This window comes from Homalodisca vitripennis, chromosome 3 (genome assembly GCF_021130785.1).
Source record: "Homalodisca vitripennis isolate AUS2020 chromosome 3, UT_GWSS_2.1, whole genome shotgun sequence".
Lineage (NCBI taxonomy): Eukaryota > Metazoa > Arthropoda > Insecta > Hemiptera > Cicadellidae > Homalodisca > Homalodisca vitripennis.
This window is the reverse complement of record NC_060209.1, coordinates 67,173,203-67,191,666: the sequence shown is the minus strand read 5'-3', so window position 1 is coordinate 67,191,666 and position 18,464 is coordinate 67,173,203. Positions and strand designations below refer to the sequence as shown.

The following is an 18,464-nucleotide window of genomic DNA, read 5'->3' as shown; positions in this document are numbered from 1 at the left end:
ACTTATAATTTATAAGATATTGTTTAAACATTAGACTGCACACAATGTCCCAGAATGTATGAAATTCACTTATTTCAAGTGTGCTTCTTATTCATCAATAGCTGATTGACTTTACCACTAACACTGAAAATTAACCCTTGATTTTTCTTATTTCCTTCACTAAACAAATAATGAGCTTACAAGCAATAACAACTATAAATACATAATAACTAATAAAGAAATACTGTTCCACAAAAGTATTTTTGCCTATAATACAGCATATTATGCTATGGAAGTAGGAGGGAGAGTCTGCTGGCAAAGTCCATAGTTGTTTCCTACAAGAGTTGGAATTGGGAAGAATATAAACCAATTTCTGAGGTGCATCTCTACTTGTGGTGAGAGGGGTGAGGGGAGAGTTGTGGCAGCATAGAAAGTAGTTTAACCTCCATGCAGTACAGATCTCCAGTACTGGACCACTTTTCTTCTTACTTAACTGGTGGACCCTCTACCATCAAGAGGTGATTACACTGTTAGGCTCGTTAACCTTCTCCATGCATGTGAAAATATAGCATAGACATATAGTAAGAAATAAAATCTTGAAGTTTTTCCACTGACTAATATTATCTCAAAATTATTAAATATTTATGATCACTTTTGAAAATGATACGATGACTGAAAAAAGACTATAAAAGTAAATATGGTATTAGTGTAGAACTTTATGCTTTGATACAATAGTTTAGGCCTACCTGGTGCTTAGGATAGTCTGTTATTCTCGGTGGTGGATCAGCAAACATATTTAGAACTAGCATTAACACTACAGAAGGATAGTAGGCGATGTACATGACTATCTTGTGCTTCAATTCTGCAGAATACTGTAAATAAACAATTTCAAAATTAGAGATATCAAAACAGATAGAAGTAAAAAATATATTACCATTAAAAAAATTACAATTCAAATTTTACATAAATCAATGGAGACAATCACATTAATTTGACCAGGTACAATGATGTATGTTCCTCAAAAATCGACTTCAACCTCATTGGCTAAATCTCATCAAGAATCTTGCCTTTAGCAAGGTAATGGTTTGAAAAGGGTGTAAAGTTAAATTAACTTTAAAGGTTTTAATGCTTTAGTTTTCCTTTCATGAGTGTATCAAAATTCAACTTTCTATGATGTTAGGAAGTTGGAAAATTAGTGATGAGAGTCAGTGAGTTTTTCCTTTCATATACAGAGATTATTTATTTACATTTATCTTTAAATTACATGACAGCAAACCAATTTTAGATTACTATGCTATAAGCATATACTGTTTATAGCATATACCCACATAAAATAATTGAATATAAATTTGGTTGGCCTTATTACACATATTATACAATTACAAATAGTTTAGTTAAATGTCTTTGTCTTGTATAATATGCCACTTAAAACCTACCATTTGCATTTTTCAACATTGCAATCTTTTCTATAGTAATATTTCTTTCGGTCGTAAGTGAACTTATTAAATTAACAAGTCCAGCGAAGTTATTAAGTACTGATAGTAGTTATATTTAAAATATCATTATAATGGGTCCTCTAGTACATGATAGAGTTTCACTTATTGGAACAAGGTTTAATAATAGGAAATTCTACCCTTATTCCCTTTTGAATTAAACTCCCACCTCCAACCTGTTAATTTTGTTCAATGATAATTTTTGCTCTCTTGCTGAAACTTTTGTAAACTTGCCGCTTTACCAGAACTCAAAACTTAGAATAAAATCAGAATAATCCTGTAAATTATGAAATCATCCAAAGATTATATATATATATATATATATATATATATATATATATATATATATATATGAAGAAGACTGCTAACTGTAATACGTTGGGAAAAGGATGGAAATCAGGTGAGCAATTGAGATGAGACAATGAGAATACGTCTTCATCTAAATTACACTTTATTTTGTAGTCTAGCTATCTCTGATGTCGAAATGATATAAAAAGTTCAGTTTGAGCTTCATTATCACTAACGTTTTTAGAGTCTCCAGACGAACATGACTCCAGATTCCAGGAGTCAAGTCTGCGACAGCGTCAGATTCCAGACTATGCATCAAGGGAGAGTGAACTGGTGCTACGTTATTAGATGTAAACATTAAGGTTTTACTTCAAAACCTTGGATCATTTATTCCTTAGGTTCAGTCACAGAATTAGACTGCATAATCACTTTTGTTAACACTAAATTCATTCTGTTGGCTATACAGTAAGCAAGATGAAACAGCAGAACACTTGCCTCAAACTGACCTATCCTAGCTAATAAGTGTTTTTCGATGGTCAACACTTTAAGCAAAGATGGTATATATCCTCAGAAAGGCTAATTTGCTGATAGAAGTTTGTAAGACTGCTGAAAACTGTATAATACTGTGGCTTCATTTCATAATTCAGCGGAGCTCAGTAGCACCTTAATGCCTAAGTGCTTGACAGTAGGCTGACTCTTGGAGTAGAAAAATAGGGATACAAATTGATTTACCATGTTCAAAATTAAACCATTTCAGTATTATTGCTAGTAATTGTAACTATTGCACTAAACAAAGTTTAGTATATGAAAAATATACTTAATGGAAAAAATGAATATTGGTAGCATTTATCATAACTAACCATATTGTCCACCACTAAGTTGAGTTGTTCAATTTCGGTGAGAAACTGCGCCACACCAGCCAAACCCAAAGTTAGCCAGAACACAAACAGCACTCCTGAAGTTTGAAGTCCTCTCACCCTATCCCATGCCAACAGCACCAACGCCAATATCTGACACAAACATTATTATCAGTCATGTTACAACTAACCGTATACAAAATATAATAGAATATGCCAAGGCCTAAGAATCAACCAAAATATTCTTACCTGTAAAAAAACACTTCATACAGGTAACATGCCTAATTTAAAATTAAATCTCTAATAGTGCGTTTTGATATTTGAGTTTTAATTACTTTACAAACAGTATTATAAGCCAACAAGTTGCATTGATGGTTTAGAATCAGTTAGTTTAAATTGCATTTTAATGATTTAGAATCAGTTAGTTTAAACAGTCCAGGTTTTGGGATTTCACCTTGCAACGACTCCCAGATGCCTTTTGGCTAAAAACAGTGCCACCATTAACGTAACGGATTTTCCTCATGCCCCACATCACTGAACTCTCTAGGTTTATAAATGTTTAGGTTCATAAATGTTTACATGTCAAAACATCAATTTTTAATTTATGTTTTGGAAATGAATTAGTTCAGTTTTAATTCTCACGGATTAACTACCTGGACACTTCACGCATATAAAACGACCTTTATTTCCAAAGATCTTCCTCTACCAAAACAAACTGTTTGAAATGAAAAATCTAAATATAATACTAACTTGCAAAGGTTGTTTGGATTAGTCTAAAACAATTTCAATCTATTTTTTATAATAAATGAAAAATTCTATTGTTACACACAACTTTTTGTTAACCTTTTTTGTTTTTTTGTCTTGTAGTACGGTACACTTTTTTATTTTTTCATCTCATCTACAAAACTTCATTTTTCATGTTATGACTTCTTGATATTAGAAATTCACTACTTATAATAACATTAGTTTATTAAAACATGTTTATTGAAACTTAACAGAACAATAACAAAAATGCATGGATTTTATAGATGCTATACCAGTTTTTAAAGGTTTTATCACTTTAGATAACTGCAATGTCTTTGAAGGGCTCTAAACATAAGTCATATTTTACCCTACTATCATCTGAATTTAGTAGCTTGAACAAAAAGGACATTACCAGTGCATGTCTAAAGCTTGTCATGTCAGAACTGATGGTGATGAAAGAAATTTATTTCATCATATTATCAATTAATTTCCAATGGATAATTAAAGTTTTTGGATTCATTTGGGGTGTGGGAGCTGTTTGTGATTCAAGCAAATTTCAGAGCACAATAAAGGGGTCAAAGTATTAAATTCGAAACTTTAATAAAACAATTTTACTTAATTTTGACTCATTTGGTTTGGAAAGGCTTACTGAATTTAAAAAAAATGACAATAATATAAAGTCGGCTATGAAATAACATCAATAAAGCACTCCTTTATCAAACCATCCTAGTTGAATAAAGTACTGGAGGAAAAGAAACTATAATATGTTATTTTATGAATTTTACAATTTAAATTAATAATTAATAATAAAACCTTTTCTGAATTAATAATTTATTGTAGTTTTAACTTTTACAGAAAAAATGTGTTAGATTCTCCACTTTACGAGTATGCCTCTGAATATTATTTCCTTTCAGACATATTCACTGTTCTCACACAAACTTTTACATTATACTCAATTTCACTGACCGTAGTTGTTGGAGGTTAAATGATTGCATGGCATAAACTATGATCAACTCAAAAGTTCAGCTTTTCTACTTTTGTCATCCAAAATCAGGAATATAAAAATGTTTGTGTGGGCTCAAAAAGAGTAGCAATTGAAACTCTGAAAACTTCATGATTCTCAATCCTGATAAATAACATTTAACCACTACGTTTATTAAAATAATAATTTGTTGAGTTTCTTTTTTAGAGTATTGAATAAAAATAGTCTAAAAATAACTTTTGAAAAGTTTATTTTTAGCAATTTGATGTCTCCTTTGCTGGCTTTCTAGACCTCTTCCTAAAATATCTTAAGGTGGAGAACAACTAACTACCCTTTCCAAATTCAATTTACCAGTAGACAGACACAAACCCAGATAAAATCAAAGGTTGAGAAAATAAAGTGTGACCATTGGAGCCCTACATTTTAGTTTGTAATGTTTCTCAAAACAATCAGAATTAACTTCTGGTATAAATTTCAAAACAATTTTTAAAATTTCCTCTTTACCATTATGTAATGTTTATAATTCTATTATGACAAGAAATAATGTGATAATAAGTATATTTTGACTATGTACGAAGTTTCAGTGTTATAGAATTTATCAGAGTGGATTCGCAAATTGGTTCAATGTAAGGGAATCTAAGATCACAAAAATACTTTTTCTTGAAGAAGTGATGCCCCATATAAAACCTATGTTCAGAGCCCTGTCAGACCCTCTTCTTTCAAGCATGTTACAAAAAGAAAACAAAAAATGTAAACGATTCTCTAATTAATATTATCTCAACTTTGTTCATAAAAATCTATTGTTGGAATACAGGCACCAAAAATTGGAGTGTATAAAACAGTCTCCTACTTCAATAATGTATACAGTAGAGTCCCGTTAATCCGACCTAATTGGGACCGAGCCCTATTCGGATTATGTGATTGTTCGGATTAGCCAGAATTACAGAAAAATACGGTTTAAACTTGAGAATGGGTCTATTTTGTTATAGAATTATCAACATTGTTTATTAAAACATGTTTTCTGACTGTTGCATTGTATTTCTTGACAAATAAACGTGTTTGCGAATACTAAGCACATTTACCGTATTTAGTGTGAGAGTTCTATTGTTAAGCAATGTGAGCTTGCTGGATATTGTACGGGTCCACGCGTCATCCAATAGACTCTCTTCAATGCGACAGAAGACAATAATTGAATTTATGTCTTTTAACAATTAATATTGTAATCAATAATAATATCAGTACTGTACGTCCAATTTTTGTTTGATTTCACTTCTTAATACAGTAATTTAACTCATACTTAACCAATAAGTTTCAATTTGGTACTGTATATAACTTTATTATTTATGTACTGTACCGTACACAATTTGTCTTAATAAAATACTGTATGTCTATTTAATTAAAGTTTTCTTTGTTTATGTACGAAATGATGCACCCATTTTCATTTTTTAAGTAATTAGTTCCTATAACTGTTCATTATCGTTATAAATAATTCCTCCTGGACCTGTTCGGATTAACCGACGTTCGGATTACACGTGTTCGGATTAGCGGGACTCCACTGTACTATCATTGAAAAGTGCACTAAGCTTGAGAAATGAAGCCTATTGCCAGGAAAGTGGTCTGTCACTGCTTTGTGAAAGCTGAATTTTCAAGATTTCAAGAACTTATAAAAATATAAAGTTGAAAAAGCCTGCAAAAATCAAAGAGAAAAATTAAAGTTGTCTTTGCAGAGGACGAAGGGGACAATCCTTAGAAAGTAAACGTAATATGATAAAAGTGACCCCTTGGAAAAAGTTGAATTATGTGCAACATTGATCCCTCAAATGCTTTCAAAAGACCACCTACAACAGTGTGTCAAGTTTGTCCAAGCAAATCTCTGTGACATTATACATGTAAAGAGAAATTAAATTTTTATAAATCCAATTGCCATTTCATTTCATTTTCATTTATTGTCATTTGTCAATTTTACATTGCTATAGACAACGTCAAGAAATAAAATGTATAATACATTACACTATACAAAACTATATTATACTATATATTATGTTAATTTAAAATACATAATAATATAATTAGTCTAAACATGATCATGAGACTAAGGTAAAGTCCACACTGCCCAAAGGCCTGCACCATCCAGACACATTTAAGTGCTTATACAAAACACAGAAAGAATACTACAATAGATTCAGGTCAGCGCAAACAGAAAAAGCCATATTCAGAGAGAAACTGCCACACAACCACCTATTCTAAGGTAAATTAATATTTATTGTAAAAAATTCCTCAAGTGAATAAAAGGCCTTACTTATAAGCCAACGTGACAATTTACATGAATATGGTTGAAGTTCTAAACTTCTGAACTCTTGTGGTAGTTTGTTAAAACACTTAATTGAGTAGGTTGGGAGGTTAAGTGGTAGAGAGGACTTTTGCCTCTGTAAATAAAGGCATTTTTCATTTCATTTCATTAATTTGCAAATGTCTATGACTAGCTATAGTCTTTGGTAGCCTGGAAGAAGGTATAATAATATCCTGTGCCCTTCGAGTATAATAGTCGTGGACCTCATTAAAACAGACAAATTCATTTGGGTTTTTCTTTACATGTATTAAATTTTAAAATATAAAAATGGAAGGAACTGTCATTATATTAAAATCAATAAAACATTGCTTACAATCATCCTGATAAGCTAAATTGGGCAACATTCTCACTGCCTTTCTTTGCCATGTGAAAACCTGGCTAGCACCCTTACTATTTCCCCACAGCATTGCAGCATATAGCAAGTGAGAGTGAAATTCACTAAAGTAGGAGATAAGCATCATATCTCCACCAACACAAGATTTTATTTTTCTAAGTAGAAAACAGGCCCTAGACAGTTGTGAAATTACTGTGTTGGTGTGAGCCTCCCAAGAAAGCTTCTGGTCAAAAACCACTCCAAGCAACTTAACTGGCTTAGAACAATTTTCTTTTACGTTCTTTTTCAATGTGAAGCAAATTGATTCTGTTTTATTAGTATTGACTTCTAGATTATTACTATTAAACCAAGAATAAGCAACCTCCATTACCCCATCACTATGAGTTTTTACCTCATTAAGTAATTCACCAGTAACTATAAATGAAGTGTCATCGGCATAAAGAGTGGTCTTACATGGAACATTGAAAGGCAGATCTTTAATGTATATAATAAACAAAAGCGGACCCAGAACAGATCCCTGTGGAACCCCAGCAAGGACCTCTCGAAATGTGGACTCTGTACCAGCAACTGAGACTCTGTGCATTCTGCCACAAAGATAAGTTTCAAAAAAGTGCAATGGTTCATCGATAATACCATAAAATTTCAGCTTACTGAGAAGAGTGTGATGGGAAATACTATCAAAGGCCTTGCTTAGGTCCACAAGAGTCATATTAGCATACTCACACTTCTCAAAACCACTTAAAATACTATTTACAACTTCATTCAAAGCTTCTGTTGTGGATCGAACAGGGCGGAATCCAAACTGACTATTACTTAAAATATTATGTTTATCCAAAAATGTTAAAACTTGGTTTTTAACACATGTCTCCATTATTTTGGAAAACATACAAATTGTTCGATAATTATCTATATTGGATCTATTACCTTTTTTAAAAAGTGGTATACTCTTGGAATTTTTTAAGCAGTTTGGGAAAGTAGAACAGCGAAAAGAAAGATGAATTAAAAATGTTAAGGGCCTAACAATACAATTAGCAATATGTTTAATCACTCTGTTACTAAAACCAAAAACATCCTCACTCCTGGAAGACTTTAAGGATCTCATAATATTAAGAACCTCAAACTCACTAACACACTTCAAGTGAAAAGTTTCTGAAGGCCTTTCAACTTTCCTCAGATAGGGCATATAAATTAAATTGCTATTATTTAATGTTCTTGCACTACGGACTACCTTTTCCCCAATACTTATATAATGGTTATTAAATTCTTCAGCTGTAATGGGTGGAATCAGATTTTCTCGTTTATAGTAGTTACCGGCCTCTGATTTAATTACATGCCATGCAGCTGAACATTTATTTTTTGAATTTTGTATTATGCTTTCATTGTAGCCTACTTGACCTTTGCTTCTTTAATTTTATATTGATACAATTTTCTTTTAGCTATGTAGCAGTTTTTTAGAAACATGTTATTTTTATAGTTTGGTATTCTTAACAGATCTTGTAGCAGAATTAATGTATTCCTCAACTTTCTTAAGCTATCATTAAACCAGAGAGAATTATGCTTGTTTTGTTTTCTTTGTTGAACGTTTTTAGTTTTCCTTGGGCAGCTATGATTTAATATTATTGACAGCCATGTCTCACACGGAACGAAACTTTGGTATTCCTTCATGTGGGGCATGTGGAAAATATGTTAAGTTAATAGTGGCACTGTTTTTAGCCAAAAGACATCTAGGAGTCCATTAAAAGGTGAAATACAAGTCTTGAATATGCTAAGAAACAAATCAAACTGATAAACTAGCTTTCTAGCCACTTCATCAGCTTCATCGTTTCATCCAACGTAAGTCAGAAGGCACGCTCATGACATGGCAACACAGTGAGTTTCATGTGACTAATATACAAGTACATAAAGGAATGATATTTAAAAAAATATATATATATAATAGTATTTCAGCTTTAACTACATATCAGTTTTTGAAAATAAGCGTAACTTTCTGCCAAAGAACCCAAAAAGTAAATTTCAATTAATACAGGAATATTCCTGTATTAAAAACGAAGTATGTACCAAGTACATCAACAAACAAAACATAAACTATTTTGTAGATGAGACTTACAAAAGTGGCAGTACATATTATTGGTGTCCAGAGGTCCACTGGATAAATCTTCTCTCCAGTCAGATGTAAGAGAACAGACCAGAGCAAGCTCGTGGCACTCAACACAATCAAAAACATGTTCACCAACTGTTTAACAAAAATTACAATAGTTTTAATAAGGCATGTAAAGTTATTGTGCTGGTTTGAAGTATTGTACCAGGCCAATAAAAATATTCCAAAATTCTAATAAGGGTGAGGTGGATGTATAATAGCCACAGTACCACACTAATTTATATTTCAACCGTTTTAGATTTATTTTACTCAAATAAAATCATATATGCTAGCAACGATGTGAACATAACACTATTACTAACAAGAAAATACAGAACAAGCTTACAATTCAAAGAAAAACACTGTTTAATAAGTGAAAATCATTCAATGTATACAAAATATTTCAACTTGATAGCACATTGGAGTGTGACAAATTTTTTTTAACGTGAAGATGCTAATCTCAGAGCTCTATTCAGTTTCTAAAAAGCACTTTAAAGCCGAAAGGTCATCGAACGAACCTATTAGCCATTTTTCTAAAAGCAGTTGTGTTGAAAACAGAAGTCGAAACACTGCCATGCAGTTACGAACAACTTCTCTAAACCTACTTTTCAAAGATTTTTATTTCTTGTTTATTTGATCTTAAAATTAAAGAATATAAGCCGGATTGGTTAATATAAATATTATTTTCTGGAATACGTTTTGTATACCCCTCAAGGGCCACACAGTTGTGTTTTTTTATTAAAATATTGAAATTTATCATCATTATCAACCGATTTTACTTCCTTTTAGTTTTATCTGAAAATTAGAGAATATGAACTAGATTCATTAATATGAATAGTGTCTTTACGTATTTTTATAAGAGTGGCATTAATACAATCCGTATTTCTGTATCAAAATTTAAGATTTTGTCATCATTATCAAAGAGTGTGTCTTCTATTTATTAGATCATAAAAACAAATAATATAAACCAGACACATTGATAGATATAGTGTCTTTATGAACATTAGTAATGTATTTATTTACAGACGCCTTAATAATTACATCAAAATAGTGAATTTTTCCTCATTGTCCACATTTTTTTAGTAAATTTTAGTTTGTGTTTTAAACCTTGGTTCATGAATAAAAACTATAGGGAGTTGAAAGGTTATCGTGGAATACGACTACCTTTATTTTAGTAATTTTTTTGTGGTCATTAAGAACCACAAAAGTTTTAAAAAACTGTTTTAAATTGAAACGATGAAAGGGTGAAAAAATTAAATAGTTCATGCCTTTTTTATGTAAGTTTTTGATATTTTTAAGGGTTGCATGTAAATGACCTATTGTTTTTTATTAAAAAAGTACTAATATTAGACATCTTTTTACAACTTCACAATATTTAATTAGATTCATTCTTCAATTTTAAATAAACAATTATTTGACTTTCATTTTTTAACAAATTTCTTTTAAATAGGTAAGAAACGGTTATGCAATTTTTTAAAATAACTTTGTTCAAAATTGTATTGATTTCTTTAAAATAGTGGTATGTTTAGTAAAATTTATTACATTTTGTTAAACATTTTAACTGATTAAGAATTTTAATATATTTTGATACATTTTTTGGATCGTTAAAACAAATTTTTACAAATTTAAAATCACTGTTAAAAACATTTGTGTAATACAAAAATCATAGAAAATTTGTAATTATTAGAGACAAACATGTTTGGAATTTTAAATTAACTCTCAATCCATAACCCTATTTTGAGCTTCTAAATCTATATTTCAGTAATAGTTTGTAATTTATTAGAATCTATATTGACTGCATTATTGAAAATGTTTAGACAGTCTTCATTTACAGTCTAATATTTTGTTTTCATTTTCTATGTCTAATGTAAATGAATCTGATTCTTTATTCTTTAAAATATTTATAGAGCTTACACTATTTTTAAATTGTATTTCTGCATATTCATATTTCCAATTGCAACTCACCAACAGCACTTAGAAAAATGTAAAATTTGGAATCACATTAGACAAACATTTCATTTTAATAACTTTTACTTAAAGTAATGTAACAACTTGTGTGACTTTTTGTGAATAAAACTGTTTAAACAGTTGATTGCCAAAGATTTGGTTGGACTGGTGCATTTCTGTGAGTCTTACTAGTAAAAATGTGGTTAGTTTATTAACTTCCTCCGGCCTTATGGAATATTCCATACCTTTCTTCTTTGAAAAATTCCAATACTTTTTTTGTATTCTCCGATTTTTAAAACTAATCAAGAGCAGATCGAAACTATCAAACACTGTTTGAAATATTTAAATTTATCTATATTACTAGTTAAGAAAAATTTACTACTGTATTTTAAATTTTTTTATAACTATTTATGGTAGTTTAGGGAATAATTTGCAACATTGTATTCATTTCAAATTATTTATTTATGGTATTTTAGATAGTATTTTGAATTGTATTCATTTACAATCTGCTCTTTACTCTAGTGTATTTGTTTATGATTAAGTTAAATAGTAATTTGGTTAATATTTTGATTGTCCACAAATTTGAGCTATATATACAAGCCACCCCCATCCCTTCGTAAAAACCTTTAGAGGAGGACGGCTTTTGGCTATGAAGTTCATGTTCATCTATGTTATGCTGAAAGTTTCGGTATTTTCTACCATCAGTACAATTTTAATAAGCTGATTTTGTTAACAGAATTTATCTAAAATCATCACACTATGGCACAAGCTGAAATTGTTATGGTTGACAAGTGTCTTATTTATATTTTCTATTTGATCTTGGAAACTTAACTTGAGCTAAATAGCTTTGATCAAGACTTATTAAGAACAGGTGGTGTGCAAGGACTCAATTGTAAAGTCTTTGGAGATGAACTGCAAGCTTCTAGCGCATAAATAATCTTTAAAAAAAGATCATAAATGCCTCAAAACAAAGAGGCCTACGGCATTAATACAGAAGTTTATTTGTTATAGTTGATCATATTTAAGTTTCAACTAAATTGATTTCTCAGAAATGGAAACCACAATCACCACTCACTTTTACATGGAGTTACTCAATGGATTGACATACTTCTGCAAGCCTATTCATATAACTAATCTTAAAGTACGGATAGTCATCGGTCATCATGCTTTGCAAAATAATAATTAGAAAATGTCTTTGAAATGGAACCTGATTTGTTCATTAAAACATAAAATAAAACCTAATAATGTCTAAGGATTCTTAAAGTGAACAGCAGAAGGGTAAATTACATGTATATCATGGGTAATACTAAGCCCCTATCAACAATTATGTTTATTGTCTATTAAGGAAAAGACGATGATTTTATTAGTAAAATTGGCCTTTACAATATATTGGCTTAGTACTTATTGAGCTATGGCATTATATCATGGGGGTACAGTTCTTACAATTTTCAGAGAATTTTTCAGCTTCAAAAGATGTTTTTTAGGCTTTTCTGGGGCATTGGGCAGCGTGAGAGTTGTAGAGAGCTGCTATGATCAAGTGGTACTCTTACATTTACAAGTTTGACTAGTTTAGCACACATTAACTTTCATGTTAAAAAATCGTAATCTCTTTTCTATTAGTCAGGCCCGTACTCAGACCGGTTTTCTAAACCAATTTTACCGGGCCTCAGGGGACCCAGGCCAGCCCTGCCTCACTTGTACGAGGAAGGGTGTTAGTAGATGACGGAGCCTAACCGATTTTCTTTTCCAGGGCACACCACAGCTGTGTACGGCCCTGTCTATACTACAACATCCATATACCAGGTAAAGAAATTATATAAAAAAAATAAATATGTCAGTAAATACTAATATACTCTATTTTCAAAAGAGAATAAAATATAAACTTACTGCTTTTGTTATGTTTGTAAATCCCCAAGGCACATTTCTACACTTGCTGCTGAATATAACAAACAGTTCGAGAGGTGTGAGCAGCCAGAGCAGCAGACATGGACCCCACACCAGAGCTGTCTTCTCAAAACACAAGGGGAGCCTTGGGTTCTCCGTCTCCCATGAGAGTTCTTTGTCCTATACAACAAATCATTCTCATATAAAACCAGAATAAAAAAATTATGATAATAACAATATTTAATACAAAATTTAAAAGGTATTTACAAGTTAACAGCAAAATATAATTTTATGTTCTTGGTGAAAGACATATTAAAATTGATGTGTGCGAATGTTAAGTTTAACCCCATTTCACTTTCCGCTCAATTCAGTATCTGAAATCTGGCATTTTTATAGATTTGACTCCTAGAATCTGGAGTCGGTCTGGGTAATTAAAAAAAAGTTGGTGTCGATCAAAACAAATTCTTTATATCAAATCGACATCAGATCCTTCAAATTATATCATCACTTACTCACCATAGTTTTGTTGTGTGTAGAAAATTTGGTCAGATGTCATTCTGATGTAGAAAAGATGCAGAGTTTGTTTAAACGTCTTCAATGCCTACTTTCTTGGATCTACTCAAACAGTAGTAGACTCCAGCCTCCAAAAGTCAAGTTTCTGACAGTGTCAGATTTCAGATACTACACTAAGTAGAAGCTGAAATGCAGCTAAACAACAATCACATTGAATCAAACCTTCCCACCGTAGCTTCGTTATGTGTTGATGTGTATTTTAAAACATATTGATGTATCCAAAACCTATAGGACGTCTCTTCTAGCCAGACCCTTAACGGATAATCTCTCTTCAGTTTCTTTCCGTAATCCTAATCCTAATAATATTATAAATGCGAAAGCCCCTTTGTTCTTTCGGTTTTCACGCATAAACTATTCAATTGATTCTGATAGTATTTAAATTTTACATGGATGTTCCTAGTGTCTATGGTATGAGGCCTATTTTTATTTCAAAAATCCCTTCGGGCTACTCTCCCGTTGGTCTCTAAAGTAGCAAAAAATCTCATCTTGGTCTCTAAAGTTGCCAAATATTAATTGAAAGAGTCTGTTAAACGTAATCAACTGTTCTATTGTTTATCACACACATATGTGCTGATATAACACATTGTTTAATTAGTTTAACTATTATCACTTTTTCCATTTATAGTGTAAAAGCAAAGTAAGCTTGATAGCAACACTAATTGTTACAAAGCTTTCTGCAACCCTGTTGAGCAGAGAGTAAGAAAATATCTGAATGAGAAAATTAAAAGCTGTAATAAAAATATACGTTTAATTGTACATTTTGGCAAATAATAAGTATTAAATATAAAAGATAAAGTTACTATTTAACATTTCTATAAATTTAACAACTGTTATAAAACTATAAAACTAATCTTGATTATCCTTTGACAGAAGTAGGCTTCTCAGACCTGTGTGTGTGTGTGTGTGTGTGTGTGTGTGTGTGTGTGTGTGTGTGTGTGTGTGTGTGTGTGTGTGTTCCAATTGCAAATATCAAACTACAAATATGTTGCAAACCAAAAATTGTGGAACTCTATTTTTATCTTAACGTAGTAAATTATTTCAGCAGCTGCGAAGTGGATGCTCGGAATGTTTTAACATACTTCCCGCTCATCCAAAATCGCATAAAATTGAATCTGCTCAGCTTTGTGGCAATTACGACCTTAGAGTAACAATACACATTTTGCAAGAAGAATGAACGAAGTAGCAGTACCAATTTTAACAGTTGCTTAAAGGATTTTTTTCAAAGGAGAAGCAGATCCCCTTAAGATGCAATTGTGAAATTGCTCCTCGGCATCTAAGGTACTTCATTATATCAATAATAATTGATCATAACTATATAATTACCAATATAATTTTGGAATGAACATATAATAATGTAATTCTCATGAGTTGAGACGTCTCTTTCCATCTCATCTCTCAATATTAAACTTTAAACTTATTTGTGTTGTAGTTTTATCCTTGTGCGTAACGTTGCCCTAGTTCCAAATGTAACGTTTTGATAGCAGACTCATATTTTGTGTAAACTGATGATAAGGTTAAAAACACTGCGAATACATACCCCATTACAAGTATGTCTGTAGAGTCTTTTTCATTTATGACCACCGAAATACAAGTACTTTAATATTCACCTTTGGATGAAAACCTCTTTAGCGAAATAACAGCTCAAACCCCAAACAATAACGTTCTACCATAAATATGAATCAACAAATCTAAACTGTATTACTTTTAATACGTGGATTTTCGACAGCATGTTACGAAAAGTTCGGGGAAATACTTTCAAATACAATGATTTCAACTCAGTACATCAACAACAATGTAAATCACAGAAACAATAGGTTTAGGTTGTCTTTGATAGAAAAATAACTTTTCGGAAATAAAGGACTAGATTAAAAGATTGAAAGCTACCGTATTAACCGAGTGTATAATATACCTTCAGTAATTTGTAGGAAATTGCGTAGGCTCCACAAGAGTTTATTGTTTTCAGCTTTTATATGTACGTAAATTATGAGTTTAGATCCAGTTCACCTTCCTCGTAGTGCATAATCTGAAATCGGACGCTGCACATACTAGATTCTTTTAAACTGGAGTTTTTTCGTATGAAGAGATAACTAGACTAAAAATTATGTGTAATCTAGGTAAAGAGGTATCATTGATTCATCAGGTGCACAATTGAGTCCACAACGATGTTCTAGACACAATCTTTAGGCACGGTGGAGCAACCGAGTTAATGTTAAGCAGTGGTGGGAAGGGTTAATTCAATAGGAACTGTTACGTCTGATTCCAGACACTGTACTAAGAGCAAAGTCAACTGAAGATAAACTCAACATCACATTGAATTAACCCTTCTTACCATAGCTACGTTAGATGATAGAATACAAAAGATGATAGGATGAAAAAGAATTTATGACGTTGACCTACAGCTTAAAGTATTTGATCCCGGTTGCTGTGATTCAGTTGTTCAGAATATTACACTTTTACGTCCCCTCCATTCACAACCAATGGCATGTAAAAGAGATTCCTACAAGTTTCTTGCGTTTTGTATTAATATATGTGTGTATAAATATTATCAGTTGAAACTGACAGGGTATTTGAAAAATAATTAATGTTAAGCTTTTATTAATTTGAATAATCTTTGTTTAGTGTAAATGATGCCTCTTACAGTGTTTTTTTTCTTTACAGTCATTCATTTAAGTTATTTATTTTAATTTTGTCTGTTAGCTTCAAATTTTACCATATTACGTTATATTTACTTTATAATCAAGCATTCGATATCTCTGTGCATGTTTCTGGGGCACAGAGTAAAGAGAGTATTTAAAAACGTTAGCATTTTTATTGTGTTAACTTTCCAGTTCTGAATGGAAATTTGGCTTATCACTTTCTTAATAATCTCGAGAATTGTGAGATGAAAAATTCTTAAATACTTCGAATGCTGCATAATTTTGTTCGTACTTTGCGTATTTTAGTGTTACATCTAGAAAAATTCTAAATTATAACTTAATTTTTTTAAAGGAAACAGGATTTTTCCGGACATTTACCATCGTTCAGTAAAACAAAAAATTAGTAACACTACGTTTCGAGATCTGCAATCTGATCTATTCTTCAGGCAAATACCTAACCTAACACATAATTACAAACTAGGTTAAAATAAACAATACAGATATTTACCTGAAGAAGAAATCAGGTTTATTGAATTATATTTCCGACGACAATACTGAGTTTGCCTTGTTGCCACGATCAAGAAAGTATATCAAAGTTTATATTTATAGCAATTACAAATTACTCCGGCCTTAGTATTTTTGTTCCATAGTTGATTTGCCTTATTTTCCCGATCAATAAAATATATACGAGTACATACTCGTACATAGGTTTGAGAAGCCTTCTTCTTTTAAAAAGCAACAGATGGGTTTTGTAATAGTCTTTAAATTCAAGGTAAAAGTTCGCTAGTACTTTTGTATTTGATATCTGCATGGAGCTGCACATTTCATTGTCTAGTTCCTATTTGTTTAAATCTTAAGGGAAACTGTCAGCTAATGTCTGTGTTCTGATATGTAGGCCTTTAAACCGATTTCCCTTACATGAGAGCAGTAGCTAAGCCAGAGGAAACTCGCGGTCACATACATGTGCAAAACCTACGAAATTGCTTCCTAAACCGTGGGTAACTGCTAGTACAGTAATAAAATATAAACTGTTATATGTTGATGTATAATGTAGCCTACTGGACAGTGATAGATGAATGTATTATATAATCAACCGGTACGTAAGAAATAATGCATTTAAACAAGATTCATACAATATAGATAGATAGATACCTTTATTGATCTTTAAACATGTACATGCAATAGATCTCGTTATAATATGATGCAATTACAATTTGCAAGTTAAAACAGATCAAGAATTACATTCAAATATATATATATATATATATATATATATATATATATATATATATATATATATACATTTCATATAAACAATGGTAATCAATCGTGCAGTAAACACATAGTTAAACCACGGACATAATACCGTTGAATCAAAGCGATAGCTTAAAGCAATTAAATAGTTAATAAGTTAAAAAGTGTCTTTTAAAATAAATATTTAGTTAAAAAGTTAAGTAGACTAATAGCAATGTAAAAAAACGTGCAATCCAGTGCAAGACATTATTTTAACTTAACATGTTAACGTAACATGGAAATATGATACTTTTAAAATGGTAACATAGGCAAAAAATAATAAAAAATCATCAAACTACATTTAAGTGCTCAGAATGTCAGTGTAAAACGATTTAAGAAAGTCATGCATGACTGGCTTATTGAAAGATCTTTTTTACAAACTCGATGAATTTTACTGTTCTGAAATTAGCATGTTAATGTTTGAGGTTACATGTGTATTTTAATTTTTACCTAAAAAAATTGTATAAAAACTCACCCAAAAACGTGAGCCGCAAAAGCCATCTAGAGTTGTATTTGAAATCATGAGTCATTTATTATAACGGCACTGATTGTAAAGGCACCCTTAGTCGTAGTACCAACAGCAAAGGATAGATGATAACTAAGGAGTGACGCACTAAGACGCAGCGGCGAGGCGACCTTGATGGGAAGAGGGGGTTTGCGCCAAAGTGGAAAAAAACGTGGAGTTAATCTGATAACGGTTTGTTTATATGACTTCAGTAAGGTGATTAATACCAATAACACGTTTTATTGACCATTGGTTGACAAGTGTAGTGTTTCGTTAATTAAAAACGTGATGCGGAAAGTCAAGCTAAAGTATTGAATACTTCAGTTGCACAGATATGAAACTTTGAATTTCTTAATCTTCAAATAAAATTTGTCTCGCTTGGTTGTAAAACAGTCAGCCAAAAAACAAATTTGTCCATGGAAGATATTTATACTGCACATCAATGGGTAGGCAAACTAGTGT

The 18,464-nt window shown here is 31.3% G+C and overlaps 1 protein-coding gene across 1 annotated transcript in view; it reads right to left on the bottom strand.

Moving 5' to 3' along the window:
• The window catches only part of LOC124357014 (ATP-binding cassette sub-family C member 3-like), an 82,643-nt gene extending 64,548 nt beyond the window's left edge, over nt 1-18,095 (bottom strand). Inside the window, exons 1-5 of the mRNA XM_046808385.1 lie at nt 17,973-18,095; nt 12,999-13,175; nt 9,135-9,260; nt 2,621-2,770; nt 726-851 (exon numbers count right to left, since the gene is read on the bottom strand). Coding sequence (XP_046664341.1) covers nt 726-851; nt 2,621-2,770; nt 9,135-9,260; nt 12,999-13,175; nt 17,973-18,020 — 627 coding nt within the window. The 5' untranslated portion in view covers nt 18,021-18,095. The remainder of the gene's footprint in view (nt 1-725; nt 852-2,620; nt 2,771-9,134; nt 9,261-12,998; nt 13,176-17,972) is intronic.
• Between the last annotated feature and the right edge of the window lie 369 nt (nt 18,096-18,464).